At 43.5% G+C, this 21,880-nt stretch overlaps 1 protein-coding gene and 1 long non-coding RNA gene across 3 annotated transcripts in view; one reads left to right on the plus strand and one right to left on the minus strand.

Annotated features, from left to right (window-relative positions):
* The window catches only part of LOC109453391 (chondroitin sulfate proteoglycan 4-like), a 54,639-nt gene extending 36,717 nt beyond the window's left edge, over positions 1 to 17,922 (minus strand). The window contains exons 1-4 of the mRNA XM_074329209.2: positions 17,711 to 17,922; positions 7,397 to 7,560; positions 3,506 to 7,066; positions 1,396 to 1,866 (exon numbers count right to left, since the gene is read on the minus strand). Of these exons, the coding sequence (XP_074185310.2) occupies positions 1,396 to 1,866; positions 3,506 to 7,066; positions 7,397 to 7,560; positions 17,711 to 17,789 (4,275 nt within the window). The 5' untranslated portion in view covers positions 17,790 to 17,922. The remainder of the gene's footprint in view (positions 1 to 1,395; positions 1,867 to 3,505; positions 7,067 to 7,396; positions 7,561 to 17,710) is intronic.
* Positions 12,339 to 21,137, plus strand: LOC148758479 (uncharacterized). 2 transcript variants are annotated; one of them, XR_016020619.1, is made up of 2 exons: positions 12,339 to 17,370; positions 17,990 to 21,137. It is a non-coding gene; the product is annotated as an uncharacterized LOC148758479 (long non-coding RNA). The 2 variants fall into 2 exon arrangements; XR_016020618.1 differs by having other exon boundaries at positions 12,339 to 16,781.
* Positions 21,138 to 21,880: the final 743 nt, after the last annotated feature.

Raw genomic sequence — 21,880 nt, forward strand, 5'->3', positions numbered from 1 at the left:
TTTTAATCTAACATGTTTTAGGAACACAGCATTTAAACAAAAGTCACTTCCTTAGTATTTTTCCTGAGAAAATTCGTAATTTCCTCAATGGAGTGTCACTCCCCCAAATTACACACCATTTAATAGGTATTAATCTAGAGGCCAAGGAGAGAGTCTGGTGGGACTTGATCTAGTCCTAGACTTCTAACACTAGAAAAACATCTGCTGAGCTGAAATTAAAGGACATAACAAACTTACAGAAAATCTTACAAGATTAAAAAGTATTCAGTCCCCTGTCACCAGTCATGTTCAGGGGCATGTTGTGTCACTCCTCTGCTTATATACCCCCTCCCTTATTGCTCCCCACCTCACTCAGGGTCAAAGGTGAAGTCGAAGGCCCTCCCATAACCTCATCTACTGCTCTCCCCACATGCATGCAACTCCAGCCACACTACACTCCTTGCATGCTCCCCACACAGAGCTTTTCACTTGCTCTTTTTCCGTATTCATCTAGTTCACCTAGGAGCTTATAAAGGAAATGATGGAGATCTGCCAGTTACTTTTCAATATTTAAAAAGAGTAATGGAAATCATTCTTTTACTTACAATAAGAAAGCAGTCTCACAATAATACCATTCTAGCCCAAAGCAAAGAAACCTGATAGCAGCCCAGGGTTGTTGACTCTGGTTATTTTATGCTGATTGGACACCAGATTGGCAATTGTGTCCAGCTGCTTTATTGCAGGGGTTGAGCCATTGTAGCCATTGATAGCGCTGTGCTTGGCATAGAGCATGGCACAGAGTATGCACTCTATCTGCGTCTGTTGATTAAATAAGGGAATGAATGAATGCAAAAATCCACTAATGATTAAAGCATGCCTGTGTTAAATATCTGGATGTTATACTTTGAGAAGGATGTTGCCAGTGTGGAGTTCCTCCAGAATTGGGCAGACAGGATGCAGCAGGGGCTAGAAACCCAGGGCATATGAGCAAAAGCTAGAGAAACTAGAGATGTTTCACCTAACAAAGATAAAACCCCAGGGAATTTGATAACTTTTTCTTTCATAGATTTAAAGAGCTTTCATGAAAGGAGTTACAATTTGTTCTGCAAGCTACCAGAGCCAGGACCTAGGTGAAGTTTTTAAGTGGCAGATTTCAGCTCAGCATAAAGAACTTTCTAACAAATGGAGTGTTTTTAAACTGGAAGGGCCCATCTCAGGAAGTAATTTCTCCATCACTTAAAATATTTTAGCAATGGCTAGACATGGGGTTACTGTGAAAAGGCTTGTAGGATCTGTTAGGAGGTTGAACTAGATACCCTCTGAGGTCCCATCATTTCTAAGCGTTGATGAATCTAAATAACAATTAATTTTTTTCTCTTATCCAACATACCCAAAATATTAACTAAGAGTCATTACCTGTTTCCTGGTAAATTTCATTAGCTTTACTCTTGGAAAATGAGAATTTTCAATATAACCATGTTTTGGTGGTTTAAGTAAAACAAATTCACAGTCAAATCTCTCAAAATATTTGCTTGGAATTTTGAGGTGGTCTTCCAGAAGTGCTTTGTGACCACCTTCTTGGATTGTGAAATTTTGTACCTCCAGAGGAATCCGCTTAGGGATGATATCCACCAATATTTCAACTCCCCTCACAGCTTGGAAACCATTCAACACATCCAGTAAAAAACGGTCCTGTTGTTGGTCCGGAGCTGTCTGCACATAATGGATATTACCATCATCAATGTCTTGTTGTGTAAAAACCAAAGGGGACTTTGCATCTGCACCTAAGCTGCTTTCTTCTGGTAAAGATTTTCGGAGGTAGCCATGCATTGGTGGAGTTCTGACAATGAAGGATGTCTCAGGAGGAATATTACCTTCATGCACAGCCTTGAGTTCATACATACAACACAGACACAAAAAGAAAAACACATTAATGCATGTAAGAATCAAGACCCTGGAACCACATTTTTTTCTATTAATGCCCACAAATGGCTTATTATAATCAGGGTTGATACATGTAGTTTAAGCCTGGGTCTGTTCCGGTGACTGTGCCAATATTTTGAATTTTAGCCCTACTGGAAAAGAAAAGCAATGGTCAACAACACTTGAAGAGCTACTAATGTATTAACACGGCATCACCCACAGTGGCAAGAAACCCAAGATTCAGATAGTCAAGGTGAAAGAAATAAACTGGTGGAGAAATAAAAGATAGTGAAAGAAGCAGCACGTGAATGATTAAAATTGTAAGACTTTACAGGAAAGTTTATTTTTCTCTCCCATTTTAACTGGCTCAGCATTTTCAATATATATTTAATCTACTGATTCAGCAAAATCTATCTCAAAACTGTCATTGTAACCGATTTACAGTCTGAACTGCACATGCCCCCTTGTGGTGAAACTTAAACATAAACTCCCCAGATCCTGAAAAAGAATGGAGAAAAGCTGGTGAGCCCACATTCCCTTAGTCAAAATTCATTATTTGGTTAATAACATTACATAAGTTTCAAGTATAGAGTTCTATAATATGTCATCTGTATATTGCATCCCCCCAATAAATTTAATAAAAAAACATATTGTATATCTCCTCTATGGATATTAAGCAGCCTTTAAACCGATGATTATAAATCTATGTAAAAATATGGAGGATTATGTTCTAAGACTAATATTTCAAAATACAGAATATAAGATACAAAAAAAACCCTCATTACTTAGTAAACTATTTCTGATTTGAATTCTACTTGATGTTGTTGGCTGCATTTAGCAAGCAAGTAAACTTATTTGCAATCCTGAGGGTAGATTCAGACAGAATACCCAGCATTTGTGGCAATTGTCATAAATCACTTTACACACCCTGTATGAGATTACCCGACAAAGAACACTTTCTCTTAACTCTGATCAGCAGGGCTGTGCCTGCTGGAAGTTTCCAAGTAGCAGTCCCAGGGAACCAGGTAGCTTCTGGTGTGAGGTCTCATGCCTGGAATTCTACTGTCTAGGCAAATTTTATCCATCAATTTCAAGAAACTAAATACAGCTACATTCAGAGCTAAGGAAATAAACTGTGTAATATGGTATCCTCTGCTGGTTTAAGAATCCTTTTTATGATTGCTAGGTTACTCAAAGTTCTTATACCCTGCTTCATCACATTACAAATGTAACTCATACCAAATAAAATATTGGCAGTGTCGCTATGAAAAACTTTAAAAATAAAGCTCTTTTATTTACATGCCCTGCTCGTTCCCAGTTCACCCTACACTAAACACTCACACATACTTGTGTGCCTGTGTACACACAGCTTTAAAACGAGGCTTAGTATTGCTTACATTCCATTTCCAACTATAGCAAAATTAGCAGTATCAAAATAGTGAAAGCTTCCAGCATTTCTTCTCAATGGCATCTACATTTTATAAAAGCAATTCCAAATACCAGAAAAGAAATCAACACGAAAATCGCTTTCAGAAGCAAACAGATTATTTGCCCCTATGATTCTGGGAGCAGGAGACCGCATGGTGCCAGGACGACTACCTACCGGGAGTTTACCTCTACTCAGCTTTACTGGTTTTCCTTCTTCAACGACAAGGGTCTTGCTGTGTAGAACCTGGGTGTGATGTTGGTAGCTGTCCCAGGACACTTGCACGTAGACGCCCACTTCCAAATATGTATCTTTAACTTTCACTGTCAAGTTGAACACATCAAAGTTGCCACTGCCGTCATGCCTATAAATCACACGTCCTTGCTTCAAGTCATGCTGGGTAAACGAGTGGGACACGGAGTTGCTGAGCAGCACTCCTCCATGCTTTGGGGGCCGCACGATGTGGAATGCGATCTCGCTGTCCGTTCTAACATCTTGGTTTGTGGTCACACTGAGGTTGGCTGCTGTGAGGGTGCTGTGATTTCCTCTCTGTACAAGCAGCCCAGTGTTGTTGGCTATCTGGATGTAGGGGTCTGACACACTGACCTCAAGAAGGGACGACGTGTAGTGGACACCATCTGTCACAAACAGCACAAAGCGGGCCGAGTCTGCACCCCGATGCCTGAAGAGCACACGCCCTTCTTGGAGGTCGTCTTGCCTGAACTGGTAGAGTTTCTGAGTGGGGTCACTGGCTCGTACCAAGTCCCCATTTGGAATGCCCCGCCGGATGTACAGCAACTGCCCGTCATCGAAATCTGAGTCCGGGTCGTGGTAACAGAGATCTGCCAGGGTCAACAAGCGCTGGCCATTCCGCACAACATGGAAGACCTTATCTATCATGCGCACTGGTCTCTCATCATTCTTTAGCCCAACGGAAATGGTGACTTTGATTTCTGGAGACAAATCTTCCATGTCAAGATCCCTGACATCTCTCTCTTGGCCTGTGGTGGAAGCCACAAGGAAGAATTCATCCCACTGGGTCTCAGAGTCGTCGTGGACATACATCAGCCGTTCCCCCACTATGTCTTGATTAGTGAATGTGGTAACGTTGTCACAACTTCCCAGAGAATCGGAAAAGTTAATCAGTTTCAGCGTCCCATGTTGAGGACTCTTGGTGATTTTATATTGGAAGGTCTGATTCTCCAGGGTTTGAGCGAATAATTCCGATTTTGTAATTAATTTCCCTTCTCCTTCTTTTACAAATAATCCTCTGTTGGTTAAAATAATGCGTGTCTTAGCGGTTTTAAAGCTTATTGTAAAAGTATAATCTTTTGATTCTATGTGTTTTGCAACAATCAAGAACCTAAAAGTATCTTGTGTGTCTTCCCTGAACCTCTCCTGTGGTTCATAAGTTATCTTTGAGTCTGTAATGTTTTCCTGGCTGAAGATTGAGTTTCTTTTTAGAATTTTATTGCCAAGTAGCAATTTTCCTTTCTTCGGTGGGGTCTGCAATTTAAAATGTAGCTCCCTCTCAGCAACTTCCACACCCTCTGTCACAGCCTGTAAATGATCAGAATTCAATACTTGTCTGTTTATTTTATCGATCTCAAGAGGAACATTTTTCAGAAGAGTAAACTTTAGCCAGTGTATAGTAACAGGAAACATCAGCTCTCCACTGGTTTTTCCTTCTATGTTAACTTTAAATTTAAAGTGATCTGTAACATTTTCTAGCTGCAATTCTCTGAATGTACTACAGTACCGAACCCGACCCTGATCAATGGAACGCTGAGAAAAGGTACTAACTGGTTTCCATTCACCACTTGATCCCTGCCGCTGAATCTGGCCAAACTGGGGTAGACAAGTAATAACATAGTGGATCTTCATCTCATGGCGTTCACCATTAACCTCCACTGACAAGTTACTCTGTGTAATCAGAACTGTGCCACCCTGCTGTACAACCACCCCAGTTCTATTGGCAACTTCAAAGTCCCAAGGAACAGCCATGATCCGTAACACCACTGTATTGCTAACCAGCTCTCCGTCACTTGCTCTGAGAAGGATCCGGGAGTTCCGATGGCCCCTGTGCACATAGAAAACGTTGCCATCTCTTAAATCTTCATGTGTAAAACCATTAATGGCTCTCCCAGGATCATTGGCATTTTCTAAAAACCCAGAATCTGAATTGAAGTTGCCAAGAATTGAAAAACTAAGACTCAAGGAATCCGTGTCAGGGTCTGACACATGTATTATATTTGGAGTCAGTCGTTTCTTAGAGTTCTCAAACAGAAGAAGCAAGTTTCCTTCAGGGAGCTTAAGGTGCGGGGGGTCATTTACTGGAATGACAATAATGTTAAACACATAGGGAACATGTCCTTGCAGATATAATGGCATTTTCTTCTTGCTGTTGGAAGAGACTGAAAATGTGAAATAATCCCTAGGTTCTTCTGAACCATCATGGACATACCAAACTTTTCCTTGCCCCAAATCTAACATAGTAAAAGCCTTCTCCATTTCCTGCTCAGGGGGAACATCTAATCGAAGGAAGCCATGAATAGGCATTTCCTTTATTTTAAATAGTACTTGAGAATGATGGAGATTCAAATCCTTAAATTCCATATCCACTTTCACATGCCTTTGTTCCAGTAAGGCTTGCCCACCTTCTTGGACCTCCAAGTTATTTAGAACCAAGAAATAGCTACTTGCATCTTGAAGAAAAGGTTCACCCACCTCACGAACAGCAGTAGAAAGGGGAATTTCTGACTGAAGCAGATTTTCTATGGTTGTTATAGAAGGATGTTCGGTATCACTATTCTTCATTTTACACCCAGCAGATATGTCTTTGGAAACAAGGGCATCCTTTAATGCTCTGTTTTCTGAGTTGGCTACCAAACCTTTTAAGCACCCTTTGAAAGAGATTCCTCGAGCAGATTTCCTATGCACAGAGGGAAGTTCTAACCTCTTAATTTCTTCTCTCTTATGGTTATCAAGACCTCCCACAAAGAGGGGGCCTTCAGATACAAATGGTTTGATTTGCAAAGGCAGCAACATCCTGACCCCTTGTTCATCCACCATCAGGTCCAGATAACTTTCAGTGAATCTGAGTTGAATAACATGCCACTTGTTGTCACTAACTAAGCTAGAAGAAGAGAGCTGAGTATTACTCTTATTCCTTCCTACATGAGCCCTCAATACACCTTTAACTATTTCCAAGGCAACAAAATCTCCTTCTCTACCTGACTGAAATACAAGCAAGGCTTGTTCAGTTCCGGTGTGCAAAGCAAATTCCAGTAGCCCTTTTCCTTGCACCCTCCATTGTGGGAAGGTGACATAGGATCTGGAGCTGAAGAAATTGATGGCTTCACCCTCTCCTGCAAAAAATTCATCATTGCATCCTAGTGACACCTCGTAAACCTTCTTAAAACCAGGGTAAGATCTAAGGGATGCAAGGATCTCCCTCTGGTTAAATACTACATCCTCCATACATCCACGGAAATTGGGGAGCTCTTCATCTAGGTAAGGGACATCAAGTCCACCGTGGCCTCCTATGTAGATTCCATGTTGAAAGTGCAAATTGCGCATCCCACCAGTGATTTGGCCAGTTGTCTCATAACGTTTGTCAACAACCAGAGAGATAGTATCCTTAACACAGTCCAGTTCCACTAAATGCCAAGCCAAATCATCCATACGAAGCCTTTGCTCAGAAAGTACTTGTTCACCTGCACCCAAATTCACTCTCACCTGAAAGAGAAAGAATCATAAATTAATCAGTCTCATCTCATAGTGTCTTATGGAGAGAGAGTGAGAGAGAGAGAGAGAGAGAGAGAAACTTGGACATGAAAACTCTTCCTACATTTATGGACTACATATTGAGATTAGAAATTTTCAGAGTCAGAATATTTAAGACATGCTGGTAAAATTGGAGAAGATCCCACCCTTACAAATGGCACATGATTTCATTCTAGTGAAATAATACTAATCAAAGGGACAATAATTTTGTTCTCTTTCTCTCTGTTTTTCTTTCCAGTAATTGAATGCTTCCATGTTTTTAAGAATTTTTTAAAATCTTACCCATACGTTTCCTGAGAGAAGTTCTATTATAGAGTAGTCATTTTTCCCAACTGCAAGAAAAAGTAATCCCTGTGGTTTACTTGTTTGAAATTTTAATCGAAGAGATAACTCAGAGGAAACTTCTCTGATGTTGAGCTCTACATAGCTTTCACCATAAAAAGATGCTAGGGAGAAATTTGAAAAAAAAAGAAGTATAAGTTAGTAACTTTATCACACAATGATGATTCCACTTTATATTGTCACCTCCCTTCTGACCCTTCTAAAGACAGCTGCTTTACCCAATGCCACACCTGCTTCCTGGGGAGGCCCACGGATCCGACATGGGGGTATAAAAGCTCAATGTTCTCTCGCCCCAACTCAAGACAGCTCTGACGGGTCAGCCCTTCTTTAGAACTCTCAAGAAGCATGGCTGAGGCTTCCACTAAAGCTGAATTGCCACTCAATTCTCCATCTACTCAATACTGCTTCCTTGCCTTCCACAGAGTTAATCCTGAGTCACTTGTGGGTGAACTGATGTAATAGCAGAAGGGAATGCATTAGTGGGCTACAAAATAGCAATCTATGAAAAATGTAGGGCCAATAGTAATCATGAGGTCAATGGAATTGGGTGTCTATTGCTAAGTTTGAATTAAGTTTAAGAAAAAGATAAGGAAAAGCTAGGAGAGATTTGTTGACAATTACAAGCTAAGTGTGAAGGCTGGAGGGCTTCCCTGGTAGCATACAAATTTTTTCTCATATCCTACAGCAGGAGGCCAGAGGAAGTTGAGACTCCCACCCAGGAATTAATCATCGGAGTAGTGGAACTCCAAATAAAGTCCCAACCAAGACAGGTTTGCTCTGACAAGGCTAAGGCCCGGGTTGGGGAAGAATGGAACCCTGACATATGGAATGGGGACATTTGGATTAATGCATTCAAATATCTTGGGTCCCCAGATCCCTCTGAATACTCTTAGCCTGCAGAGGTGGCCTATTCCCCTATGAATGCTGGCACTCCCCTTGCTTAAAAAAGATGCAGAGGCTTCTCTCCACTAGCAACATGTGACCCCTGATATGTGCCCATCTCTCCTCCTGGCCCCTAGACCAAAAACAAAGGTTAAGTTATAACATAACCTTTGTGGGGACATGCTGTGTTCGATATGGGAAGAAAGGGACTAGACCATAAAGGAGCTGCAGGACCAATCTAGAATGTATTGCCAGTAGCTGGAAGAATACACATGGGACTGAGGGTATCTGATCAAGGGGGCAGAAACATAAGGTTGAATAAGGAAGAATTCACAGATTTGGGAGCACTCTCCAGGGACATAGGATGCAACATGCTGGCAAAGACTGACGGAAGTGGTGTAAACTCACTGCTAAGGTGGTTCCTAGAAACATAGAAAGTGCAATGACCCAGTCTGAGACAGACATGACAGAATTGCCAGATGACAATTGGTGGAACGGGGAGACTAAAGGGATGGAAATGGTACATCTGGCATGGAGCATGAATAAGACCAAAGGCACATGAGATGGTAATGTCATCTCCACACTTGCGCCAGCACCTTTTCCTCAACTCACACATATGACTGCATTGGGGCCCCTTATTACCAGCCGTTGGAGGAGCAAAACACCTAAGCTTGGTTCATGGAGCAGTTGGCTTCATCACATGAATGTAAGCTGAAAATGGCCTCCAACTGCACTACAGCTCTTCTTAAGGGTGGCTATGGAAAACACTGAGGGCAAATCCTCCAAATGGATAGAATTTTGCATGGCATACCTCATCATCCTCCTTATATGAGAGAGAAGTGGCCTGAGGTTAAAATATATAGACTGATAGTAGTTGGTAAATAGTCCAGCCAGATGGTCAGGAGCCTAGAATGAGACAGATTGAAAGAGCAGGTACAAGGAGATGTGGGAGAGATGCATGAATGTCAGTATGAAGTGGGAAGATCTTTATATTGCATGTTAATGTCCACCAGAAATCATCCACCACAGAACAGGCATTAAACAACCAGGCAGACAAAATGACTTGGCCAGTGGCATCAGCCAGCTCCTCTCATCTGCCACCATGGGTGCAGATGGCACAATGGGTACATGATGAAGTACATATCCTATTAAAATTCCTTGTTTATTCATCCATCTCCTGCACTATTCCATGAGTTTCCTATGATCAGGGACCTTATCTTTTATATCTTTCTCTCTCTAATACCTAGCACAGTACCTGGCACACAGGTGGTACAATAGATTCTGTTGGTGCCCCATTTAGATCCTTTTTAATGGGTTGGTGCACACATCTTCCAGCTGATTAACTTTGTTATACAGAAATTTCCATAAAATTATAATCCCTGCCTTGGAGGGCAACTGATAGCCAATAACTGACTGAAACAGACGTATAAAGTATGTAGAACTCCGTGTTGCCACTCATATTCCAGTGTTCTCCGTGGGATCAGGCTGAGATTACATCAGCTGAAATCACATCTTTGCTTGGTTGCTTCCGGGGCCCTATCTTGCTTCCCTCACGTCCTTACAGTTCTCTCCTTGTAGTACCCACTCAATAATTCACTTAACACAGGAATGCCTGCTTAATCCTCTTTCTCTAGGGAAGCACACCTAAGATAGGCAGGGAGCAAGTAAGCATTTACTGAATCAAACTAAACTAACCCAATAGACCCTTATTTTATAATTGAGTAAATTCAGACCTAGAGAAACTTAGGGATTTACCTAAAGTCAACAATTAGTTAGAAATAGAGCTAAGACAAAAACCAGGCATTCCCAACCACCAATCCAGTGTTTTCACCAAGATATGAAGTTGATACAGAGATGATTATGATCTCTACAGACTTTCTCAAATATGTACAAGCACCCTTTTCTCCAGTTGAAAACAGCCATTAATAATTAAACTCAATAAAACTAGAACGTAGACTTAAGGTCATAAAGTTGACATAAGCAATGACAACCCCACTAGCTATCCTAGTTTATCCTCCTGGCCTTCCCATTACTGAATCCCCACACTCCAATTTTTGAAAGACTTAGGCTGTATTGTTAAGTTTTCAAAACCAGGAAATGTTTTCTAAATCACAAAATCTACCCCTGAGAATGACTAAGTAATGTTATGTTAATAAACAACATCCCTATATTTTCCCATGGTTCACCTCTCTGGCACTAAATCAATTCTAGTCCCGGCTGGTGGCTAGAAATTTCCATTGCCTCAGGGGAAAAACAAGGAAACAGGTTTAAAACTTCTGGTTTTAAAACTTCCTCACATTCCTCCAAATTGACCCCAACTTTTGTGGCCCCCAGTAAGTGCCTCAAAACAACAATGAAAAACAAAGAGAAGCACAGGTAAAACCAACTCCTAGAAAAAGAAAGGTGATCTCTACCTGCAGTGAAGGAAAAGGTATGATTTCAGTATTATATGTGTGTAGCAAATCGAGTTCAACAAAAATCAAAGCAACGTCCCAGTTTTGTGTGCTTAAATAAAACGTGAAATGGTTGAGTGGAAGCCAAAGTTTGGCAGTAAGGTGGGTAAAATAATTTTCATGGAAAGTAAGCATTTCTATTTCTTTCTAATTTCTCCCAAGTGGGTGATTATTTATTTTCTCTACCTTAGAATTGGTTCCCATTCGTTCTTCCAAGCTACATCTTTCTGGTTTTTTGTTTGATTCATGTTTTGTGTTTGTTTTGGGGTTTGTTTTTTGGGGAGGAGGGTCTTACTATTTATTGAGCACCTACTATGTGCCAGTACTATCAGGAGTTGGAGGTAGGGAATTAACAAGACAAAGGGGCTAGCAATCAGAGGAGAAAGCTGCTCAGAAAGAAGAGCTCATCCAAGTGACATAGCAGAAGCTTGTTGGGGACCCAGCTGGGATATGAGGGAAGGAGCAATCTAATTATTAGTCATCTCTCCCTGGAAGATTTAAGTGTGCCATTATACACACACTTATTCTGTCCACAAATATATCAAGTGTTTGTTTGGTACTGGGGATTCAATGGTGAACAAGATAGACTGCTAATTAAGCAATTACGGTTGCTAGATTATTAACTGTGAAATGCAGACCAAAACAGAAGCACTTGGCCTAGTCAGGGAGGGTGAAGTAAGGTCTCCTAGGCAAGGCAATGGATTCTAAGAAGAGCTGGTGAAGGGTGAAGGAGAAGAAGAGAAAAAAGAGAGGAGAAATAGGAAGGAAGGAAAGAGATGACGGCAAGGAACTGTAGGTCCAGTCTGACTGAGCACAGTGTGAGGGAGGTAAGGAAGCCAGGGTAGAAGTTGCAGAGTCATGAGAGTTCAGAGTCAAACAGTCAGAGGGCAAATGCCACTGCATCCACCTGAAAGGCCTTCCCAATTCAAAATGTGCAACTGCACGCAAGTGCACACACACACACACACACACACACACACACACACGCTTGCAAATGCACACACCCAATGGGTAGCTACGCGTTCAAGGTCCTTATCATGATCTCTAATTACTTTCTTTGTTTTTGTGGTTATTACTCAGCCCCAATACCAAACCACCATAAATAGAATGTAAGATTTTGAAGTCAGGAGCCTTTATTAGTTGTGATTTCTGCTCAATATTCAGCATCTACGACAGCATGCAACACATAGTAGGCACTCAATAAATGATAGCTTTGAATCAAAGGGTTCAGATTCAATCCAAAAGGGGCCATGAAGGGATCAAATAGGGAAATGACACAATCAGATTGCAATTTAGAAGTTGACTCTGGATGAAATGCAGAGAAAGAATTCAAAGGAATAGCGCGTGAAGGGAAGCAGACGGGGAGAAGTGGGTGGGTTCAGGAGATATTTAAAGTTGGACTCTCAGGGAAGGGAAAGAGAGAAGACAAGGGGGCAAATCCAGATTAACTTCTAGATTTCTGGCTGGGTATCTCCTTACTGAGGAGACCGTGAGAGGGAGGCTTTGGTTTCCTTTTGCTCTGTTATGGTGGTGTGTGTAGGACAAGAAATTTTCAATGAACAGGGGAGCAAATGGCTGACTGACCAACTGAATCCCCAAGGGTAGGGGCCCACGCACCAGAGGGCCTTACAAATCATATTAAGAAGGTTGAACCTTATTCTGCAGACAGTGGAGAAGCATTAGTGGTTTTCAGTTGGGAAGAGACATATCAGTTGTATGTTTTAGAAACATCAGTCTGGTGACTCTGAGGGAGAACCAAGAAGAGGATGAAAACTTACTGAGAAAGTATTTCAAAAAAAGATTTCAGAACACTTTGCTTTCACTGAAAATTTGAATTGCTTTTTCATAATATAATATTTGGGGTAATTTTATATTGGACCTTTTTACATATCGCCCCTCTTCCAAATATGTTCTACAGATGACATATCATAAGTGTAGAAGCTTATTTTAAAAATTAAAATAAAAAACAACAGAAACAAAACTTCTCTGCTAAAGTATTTGTATTATACTAAGTCCTAAGGAGAAGCCCTCAGAGGAGTTTTATAACATTATACAACAGCTCTTTGTCATGCTGTGTCATTGGAATGGAACAACTTCACTGGGAAAGAAAAGCTACATTTTGCCCCACAAACCTACTCTTAAGGATCTCTACAGTGTTTTACTAAGGCATCATGTTGCATGCTGTACCAAACTGAAGTTGAATATTTATTCAAGAGATAACTAACTTTATCCAGAGCACTCTGAGAAAGAAGAAAACTTACAAGTAAGAAATAACAGCACACACAGCTAACATGCCCTGGGAGGCCCAACCTCCATATTCATTGAAAGCAAACCCCAGCAGGGACAGTTCTAAAAGTCTCTCCAACAAAACTCGGGTTCCCTAATATTTAAATTGGAACAAAATGAATGAGCAGAAGAGATATTTGCTCCCTTGCTGCAGAGCAGGCAGTTGAGGGGATGTTGAGCTAGGGGGTTGGGGGGTAGAGGGGTGGCGGTGTGGGAGGGAGTCTCTGGCACCACATCTCTATGCTAAATGTGTTGCTGACACTGTTGGGAGGGTGGGATGGGGAGGGTAGTAGGCCCAGAGGGTGCAAATCTTGGGTTTCCAGGTAGAGTCCAAGCCATTCACAGCCCTGGAATTCTTGCTGTTTCAGAACAGGGCTCACCAGGCTCTCATGTTTCATTCATTCCCCAAACATTAGCCTCCATGCCAACTGCTTAGGCTGCAAAGAGAAAACCAACACTTACCCTTGCCCTTATTGCCTCGCAGTGGGACGCTCTCCAGTCCCTGTGAATGGACCTGCAGACTGTGCCCCGCACAGCGCCAAGGGGAGCTATTCACATAGGCTGCAGATTCCGGTCGCACCCCTTGGAATGGAGCAGTGAGGCAGACCTGACAGCTCCCTCCTTAGTGACTATAGAGCCTGGGGCCTCTCCTGGGTGTTCCACTATGTGACCCTTATGCTACCCCACTGGCAGAGAGCTTTCCAGGTCCCGGCCACAGTTTTAGGAGTAAGTGCTAGACCCAGCTTCGCTCCCCACAGGGCAGAACCTTCCCTAAAGCTCCCAGCCTCTTCATTCCTCTCTGATGGCATGCTTGATCTCTGTCAGAAGTATCTATATGGCTCTTGTATTATCATTTTAATCGGACAGAAATTCCCTGTATAAGTTTCCTATTGTTGCTATAACAAATTACGATAAATTTAATGGCTTAAAATGACGCAGATTTATTGTTTTACAGTTCTGGAAGTTAGAAATCCAAAATAGGCCTCACGGAGCTAAAATTAAGGTATCTGCAAGGCTGCATTCCTTCTGGAGGCTCTAGGGGGAAATCTGTTTCCTTGCCTTTCATCTTCTAGAGACTACCACATTTCCTGGCTTGTGACAGCAGCCAGCAATCACATCACTCTGCGTTCTGCTTCCATCATCACATCTCTTTCTCTGACTCTGACTCCTCTGCCTCCCTCTTATAATAACCTTGTGACTGCATTTAGGGCCCAACTGGATAATTCAGGAGAATTTCCCCATCTCAAAACCCTTAATTGATCACATCTGCAGAGTCCCTTTTGCCACTGAAAGTAACATATTCCATGTTCTGAGAATTAGTATGTGAGCTTTTTTTTTGGGGGGGTGACATGTTCTTCAGCCCACCACCGTCCCCAGGGGGAATTCAGTCACTCATATTTTTATTGAATACCTATCATTTGTAGGTACTGCACTAAGTGCTGGGAATACAGAGGTGAATGAAGCAGTAGCATTGGAAAAGGCCCCAGAAGCAGAGGGTATGAGTTTTGTTTGTGCTTTGTATAACCTATACAGCTATATTTTTGGTTAAGTTAATTTTGTTTTAAATAAGAGATTTGAAATAAAAACCTGGGCTTTTTGGTTTCCCTACATAAGTCAGCCACTCAGTCTACTGTGGGACCCATTTATTCCCACAGAGCAGCACCCATGAGTGGAGTGTGGATGCTCCAGCACCACAGGCCCCCACGCCACACCACCCCCTGCCACTCCAGCTGCTGCTTGCCCCACCATGACTCACTGGCCACTGTAACCATTTGGGTTTGGGCACCACGGCTTCAGGCAGAAATGGCAAGTGAGGTGCCAAGATTCTTCACTGCAGAGCCAGAAGAAAATATTAGGACTTCTGGCGATGGGCAGGGGGTGGGGGTGGGGTGGTTATCTAAAAAAGAAAGAACTGAAGCTTTATTCATCTCTATGTTACAGACGGATTGGCATCCTGTTGGCATGTGGGTCTCACCTACTGGGTACACAAGTCTCCCTAAGGGAAAAGAATTTCTACAAGGGGGAAGGGTCGACAGGGTTCCCTCTCTCTCCCTCTCTTTCCCCATTCAGTCACACACCACATGCGGGTTTGCCTGATTAACTGGGTTGACAATGATATTACCTCTCCATAACTAAACAAATCCTCACAAAAAGGATCATTTTCTTAAAATAAAAAAATAAATAAAAAATAAAAAAAACTCCAGCAAATGCAACAATTTTAAAAAATGTTCTTAAGGAGAGAATTTCCCTGGTAGTTCAACAGGAACAACTTCAACCATTCTTTCACCCATAAGCCAGCTGAATTGCGGTTAACTGTGAACATACTCATTTTTAAACAGTTTTGGGTTCAAGCCAATTTGGAGACCCAAACATTCAGCTCTCTGCTTAATTCAACATTAAATTTTATGATTCTATTTTCCCTTATATGTTCACCATTGTATTTCAGAATCTTTTATTTTTTAATTTCAACCTTTTAAAAGGGTCCGGATGACTTAAAAATTCCTGCAAACAAGTCATAGATTAAATATATAAATAATGCAAAGGAACTGACAAGAAGGTATGAGAAAAATGAGGAATTATTGAACAATTGACAACATGTCTAGTATTAAGTGTATACTGTACCTTGAGAAAGTGGTTAGTGACAGTACTGATATTTGATTTGCAAATAGAGATATCCTGGGGATGTATGCTGAAGATATTCTTACTGAGACAATCTGTTTACCAGACAAAGGTGGCTTTCTGCTGTGGTGAGACTCGCCAAGTGAGGACACATCACCCTATGTCCTCTAAGAAACCAAGTTTGACAATTAGATTCTTCAAAGCAACAGACTGAATTGCACAAAGAGATAAGGAAGAAACGTAAATTTAGATCACACATCTGGCTGATCACACACTCAAGAAAATATTCTCCGAAATGCTCCAAAGTAGCTTTTGTTACGACCTCACTATCAATATTTGTCATGCAATTGGAGCCATGGGTGAAGAACAGTATATGTGTTAAAGTATATGTTATGGAATTTTTATTCAATAAATCTCCTGTCATCATTTGGAACCCCCTAAGTGGATATCTTACCCATTGGCTCTTGGCCTCATACCCAAGTTAATTGCACAGAAGAAGAGGAAAGAGGGTAATGAGTGGGAAAGGAGGGAACATTTATTGAGTAGTCCTCATGCTGCTAGGAAGTCTTACACAGTATTTTATTCAAGCCTCTCTGAAGAAGCTAGTATCTCAATTTTACAGATGCAAACTCAAGACCTAGAGAAGTAAAGTAACTTTCCCAAAGTCAATCTGAGAATATATGATAGCACCAGATTGAAGCCCAAGTCCATCTGACTCCAAAGCCATGGGCTTTTCATCACCATACACTGACCTTCAGGATCAGGGGCTCATTGTCCATCACACCCAATCTGTTCCCAATGTCCTCTCAGATCTCTGGCCTGCAGCTCACACTTTGCCCCTCATGGCCACACCAAAGCCTCAAATTACAGAAAATTCAGACTTCCAGTTCCCTGATTGGCCCAATCCATCCTGCCTGCCAGGCAGAAAGTGGTGGGGGAAGGGGTAGAGGAAGAACCCGGAATGGAGGAGGAAGATGAGGAGGGAGGAGCTCTGGAAGGGCCCTGGAAACGGCAGGACTGGGGCACACCTGGAGGAACTACAATGAGACCCGGGGCCACAGGGAAGAGCGAGGCCCCTGTTACAGGTTAGTCACCGCTGGAACGTTACTCCACAGCTCCTAGTGAAACCTTCAGGCGGCGTCGGCAGCAGTGACCCTGTCTGCGCGTAAACAAGCGTCCAGAATTTAATGTGACTACTACAAAGAGATACAGGCCTTTGATCTAGAATGTGTTCTAAAACTGGCTCGAAGGAAGTCTTTTGTTGAACTGAATTAAATTTCAAAGAGCCATGGAAGGCGGGAAGGCCCAAGTGCTGGGTTCAATTATATGAAAGTCTCAATAACTTGATTTCATTAGTAATCTTTGACTTCTAAAGAGCACTATGGAAATGTAAAGCACTAACAGCGAATTGGGCACAGAAAATTTAAGCGAACATATAGAGGGATTTATGGAACAATAGGCCAGCAATCAGAGGCTTTCGGGGTTGAGTTTAAGGTCCCCAAACCTGTGATGGTCACGTGAGTCCCAGTAACTCACACGGGGCCTGAGTCAGGGGCGAAGCTGAAAAGGATCAGAAGGGAGGACAGCAGGAATCCTTCATGCTGCTACGCGGAGTACAACCAGGAGACCGGCTTTGAAACCCCAACTCCGCGGCGAGGATCGCGCGGAGGTCAGGTACAGGGCCCTCCCCTGGGGCTCCACGCCTGGCCGGAATTGGAGGGGCCAGGCCGCACGGAGCCGGGAGTTGGAAGTTTTCCGCGACGGCGCCTAAGCCACTGTGCAGGACCGAGGAGTCTCCTCCCCAGGCCGCCCCGCTCAGGAAAGAACGCCCGGCCCGAGAGTTAAAGTCGGAATCGCGGCAGCACCGGCCCGGCCGCAGCGTTTCTGCGGCTCCGGGAGCACAGGGGGTCTCCCTGCCCGCGCCCTACCTTCTGCTCGCCACCCACCCTCTCCTAGCGGGCTCCGCGCGCGGCCAGCCGGGGAAGGGACGGGGAGGGGAAGTTCGGGCGCGTACCTCCGAGCGCCCCGCGCGCCCCGCAGAGCCCCAGGCAGGCGGCGAGCAGGACAAGGCGGCGAGCCCCGAGCCGCCCCATCCCGCCGCGGCGGCCCCGCGCCCAGCGCTCGCTCCCGGCGGCCGCCGAGCTACCTGCACGGCCCCTCTCCGCCCGCGGCCCTGACCGGTAGTCTGGCAAGGGGGCGCCGCCCCCAACCAGCTTGGGGGCTGGACTGGGGCGGGGAGAGCCCTTTGCAACCTGCAGCTGTTGCACCTCATCAGCGCTCGTCTTCACTCTAGGACCCGCGGCCTTCCGGCCCACGGTGAAATCAGACGGCGCTGGTGCGAGGGTCCCAGCACCCAGACAGGCGCCAGAGGACACTGCGTACGTGGCCCTCGCCCTGCGGGGCAAGATCTGCCGTGCAGTTAAGTGTGCGAGCAGGCGATGGTGACAAACGGAGCCTGAAGGAGTTGGGAGGAGGGAGGATTCCTAGAGGGGGTAGGACCCTAACACAGCTTTGAGGCCGCCAGTGGCCCTGGCCAGAGTGAGCTCCAGGAGGGCAGGCGGTTATTTTTTGATTGCTGTATCCCTAGTGTGGTCCTGGTGCATGGACACCAGCAAATATGTGTTGGATGAATGAGTAAGAATGAGAGAGGAGAAAACGACATAATCAATCCTCAAATGTGAGCTTTATTTTTATAATAAAGGACGGTCCCTGTCATGAAGGGACTCTGGTCCAGCTCCCCGCACAAGAATGCAGGACATGGTGAGGCCAAAAAGGAACACCAGTGGAGCCATGGATAGGGGAGTCATACCACTATATTCTCCCTGGCAGCTCGGTTGGAGACTCAGGAGGCAGGAGCTGCAATCTGCCATCTGCTCTGCCAACCAACTTGCTAGCTGCAATCCACCATCCGCTTCTCCACCAACCCCGTAGAGTAGCGGCGGCAATTATATTAGTGGCCAATGGCTAACTGGTAACAGCTGATAGCCATCTGATTACAGCTGATGGCCCTCTAATAACCAAGCCAACACCTTTCCATGTGAGGCCGAGAGCCTGGAAACTGTCCCCACAGTCCCTCAAAGTAGTTCATTGAATTTGGGGAGCAACTATCTATCAGATGAATCATTCAAGGCCAAGAGTCATGTGCAGAAACTCTCACAGCCTGATTTGGGACACATACTCCTAGAAGGCAGAAGCCTCACCCAGGTCTGAGGCTTCTGATAAAACTGGATTTGACTGATAAAGAGTCCAGGGCCTTCTAGATCAGCTTCTTTGGGCCACGTTTCCCCCTCTGTGTGTTCTCTGCAACATTGGTGTTTGACAAAATGCCAATGCATGTACTAAAAATGAATCAATGCTAGTGACATTTTTTGTTCCTAATAAAATTAAAGATTAGTTCATTTGCCCTTCCTTAGTTGAGTTCTGTAATAAAGAGCTTTTTAAGCATAGAATCCAGTTTGACCTTTTCTTCAGCAGATGATCTGTGATTTGTTTCACTCCTCAGCAGACATGTTTCCTCTGCCCAGCAGCCCTCCATTCTCCTGGGAGCCTCACACTCCTTCTCTAAGCGAACTGTTTCTTACTTCCTCCACTCATCCTGCCCCCCACTATGTGCCGCCCACCAGAAAATGGGAGCTGCCCATCAACTCTCATGACCTTTCCAGGCTACAGTGATTGGTCAGGGGATGGCACTTGATGCAGAGCCCTGCCAGTCAGTTCAAATTTGAAACTTTCAGGAAGGCTTCTACAGGAAGAGGGTCTGCTCCTTTCTGGAAGGGAAGAAGGGAAGCTATAGGTAGCCAAGTCTCCTGCTGTTTCAAAGAAGCTAGACCATAATAAGAAAAGAGAGCAGACAGAGCGAAGATGTACAGCATGGGCTGGGGTGCCAGCTCTTCCCTTATCTTTTCTGGAATTTGGTTCCATGAGTCAGTGAAGTCCCCTTTAACCTAAGCTGGCGCAGATTGGGTTCCATTACTTGGGACCAAAAGAGCTTTGTAATTATCTTTAATCCAACCATGCTTTATATCACACTAATTCCCGTGTATGTTCTGCAGGCCATAAATTTGCAAGCTCTGAGATAAGGAGCAGACGTCTAGCTGACTGATACTGAACTTGTAGCATGAATGCCAAGGATACTGTCTGTCCCCAGTTCAGATTGCCTTTGCATTCATACTGTTGACTTGCTTCTGCGAGTTCCTGCAGCTATCTGCATGGGGGCTTACTCTAGGTCTAGGAACATGCTTGGCCCATGTATGGTTGCCCATATAATCCCAAGGCAGGCAAAAGTGAATTCTCATAGGAGCAGTTCTCAACCAGTGACAGAAGGAACTTGGTGGAAAAATATCCACGCTTCCTACCTCTAGAGTGGGACACCTCTGAAGGGGGTTCTGAGCAGTCTCCTGCAGGACTGAGCTCTTCTTGCCCACAATAGTAACCTGTTCCTTAATGTGGATAGTTGGGGGACCCTCTTCCCCATACTTAGATATCACAAAACTAAAAAGTGTTGGAGTTGGAAGGAGCTTCTTGAGACTTTCTGATCTAGAAGCAGCCATGTCATAGTTAAGAATATGGCCACTGGCTTTGTATCCATCTTACCTGAGTGTCCCAGGACAAGTCCCTTAGGCTCCCAGGGCCTTGATACCATGACTGCCACATTGTTTCTTATCTGCAAATGGGCATAACAATAGTTCCTACCTCCTAGAGTTGGTGTGAGGATTAATTAAGGTTTTTTTGAGGTCCTAGCATGGAGCCAAGGGCCAAAGAAGCAGACAGATCCCACTGAGATCTGAAATGGTTTTGTGCCTACTGTGGATGAGTCAAGTGCCTCATGTCATACAATTCCTTTCTCCTCTGTGGGTTCTTTAGCTTCAAACTAAATTAGGACAGGATTTCAGAGTAGCTTGAAGAGTCTGGCTAGGGGTCCCCAAGCCCCTTGCAAGAACCCTTAAAGCTTCCTGGTTTGGTGGAATTTCTACCCCTGCCTCACTCATCTATGTTTTCTAGTTCCTTTGTGTCCTTTCCCCTCCCCCCTAAAAATACCGTGCACTTTATCAGTGTTGTCTGACTGGCAAGCAAGAAACGAGCACTCTGTTGGGCTGACAAGCAGCTAAAAAGGGAGCCACACAAAAAAGGATCAATTTTCCAGACTGTGCACAAACCTGTTACTCTTAGCCACTATGGCTCGCTCACCATTTACAGCTCCACATAAACTGAACTAAATATATGTCTCATTATAAATCTCAGTATCACACCATGTTAGTAATCTCCAGCATCGCCCCACTGCCCACAGTAGTGCTGACTTTCTTGAGGCTGACGAACCCTGGATCAGGTGGGTGGGAGTTGTAGCTCTGCCTCTAGATGGGTGACAAGTCATAGACACTATATTAGCATCAATTTCCTCTTCTGTAAAATGAAAGGGATGGATTAAATGATCTGTAAACTCTCTTCAGGCTCACAATGTTATGATTCTAATTTGTCGTCATTGGCATCAGGACAGCTGTGCCATTTAAATAGAACTCTTTTAATTATCACACAGAGACACTTGGAATTTTGGGATTTTACTCAGACCAAGGCAGTGATTGCTAATAAACTTGGGGCTTTAAATTCAGAAAAATCATTTAAAATGTCAAAAAAAGACTAGGAATTATCTCCCTGCAGAGTACTACTTGCTTCTCTTCTGTAAATTATTACTTAAATTACTTAAATACTCAAAGATTGAATGCCATCTCCAGCCAATTTCCATAGCAGTTAAGATGGTTTTAAAATAATGAGAAATTAAGATACGCAGTTGTTAGGGAAAGCCCAGTTATGGGTACGGTGACTCTAAGGATGTTACTTTATAGTGTCTGGCCAGAAAAGTCCATCTACGTAGGGGTCACAATCAAATTCAGTCATTTTGCTGACACTCAACCTGCCATAGCCCAGCAATAAGGATTATTTTATTCATATTTTAACCTGAATTCTGTTCACTCAGAAATGAAAATATAGATAGCAAAGAATGAATATGGAGAACTAAAGGTACACAGAAATGAAAGTATAAGAATAAAGATATGAATGAATTTAATAAATATTTATTGAACTCTCCCAAATGCAAAAGGCACACAAAAGACGTCATGGTGCATAGAGAGATGAATTAGACCCTGTGCTTTCAAGGAAGTAACAACATAGAGGAAGGGTATGAGACACG

The sequence above is a fragment of the Rhinolophus sinicus genome, chromosome 3, assembly GCF_057876585.1.
Source record: "Rhinolophus sinicus isolate RSI-liver-muscle chromosome 3, RSI-T2T, whole genome shotgun sequence".
Classification (NCBI taxonomy): Eukaryota; Metazoa; Chordata; class Mammalia; order Chiroptera; family Rhinolophidae; genus Rhinolophus; species Rhinolophus sinicus.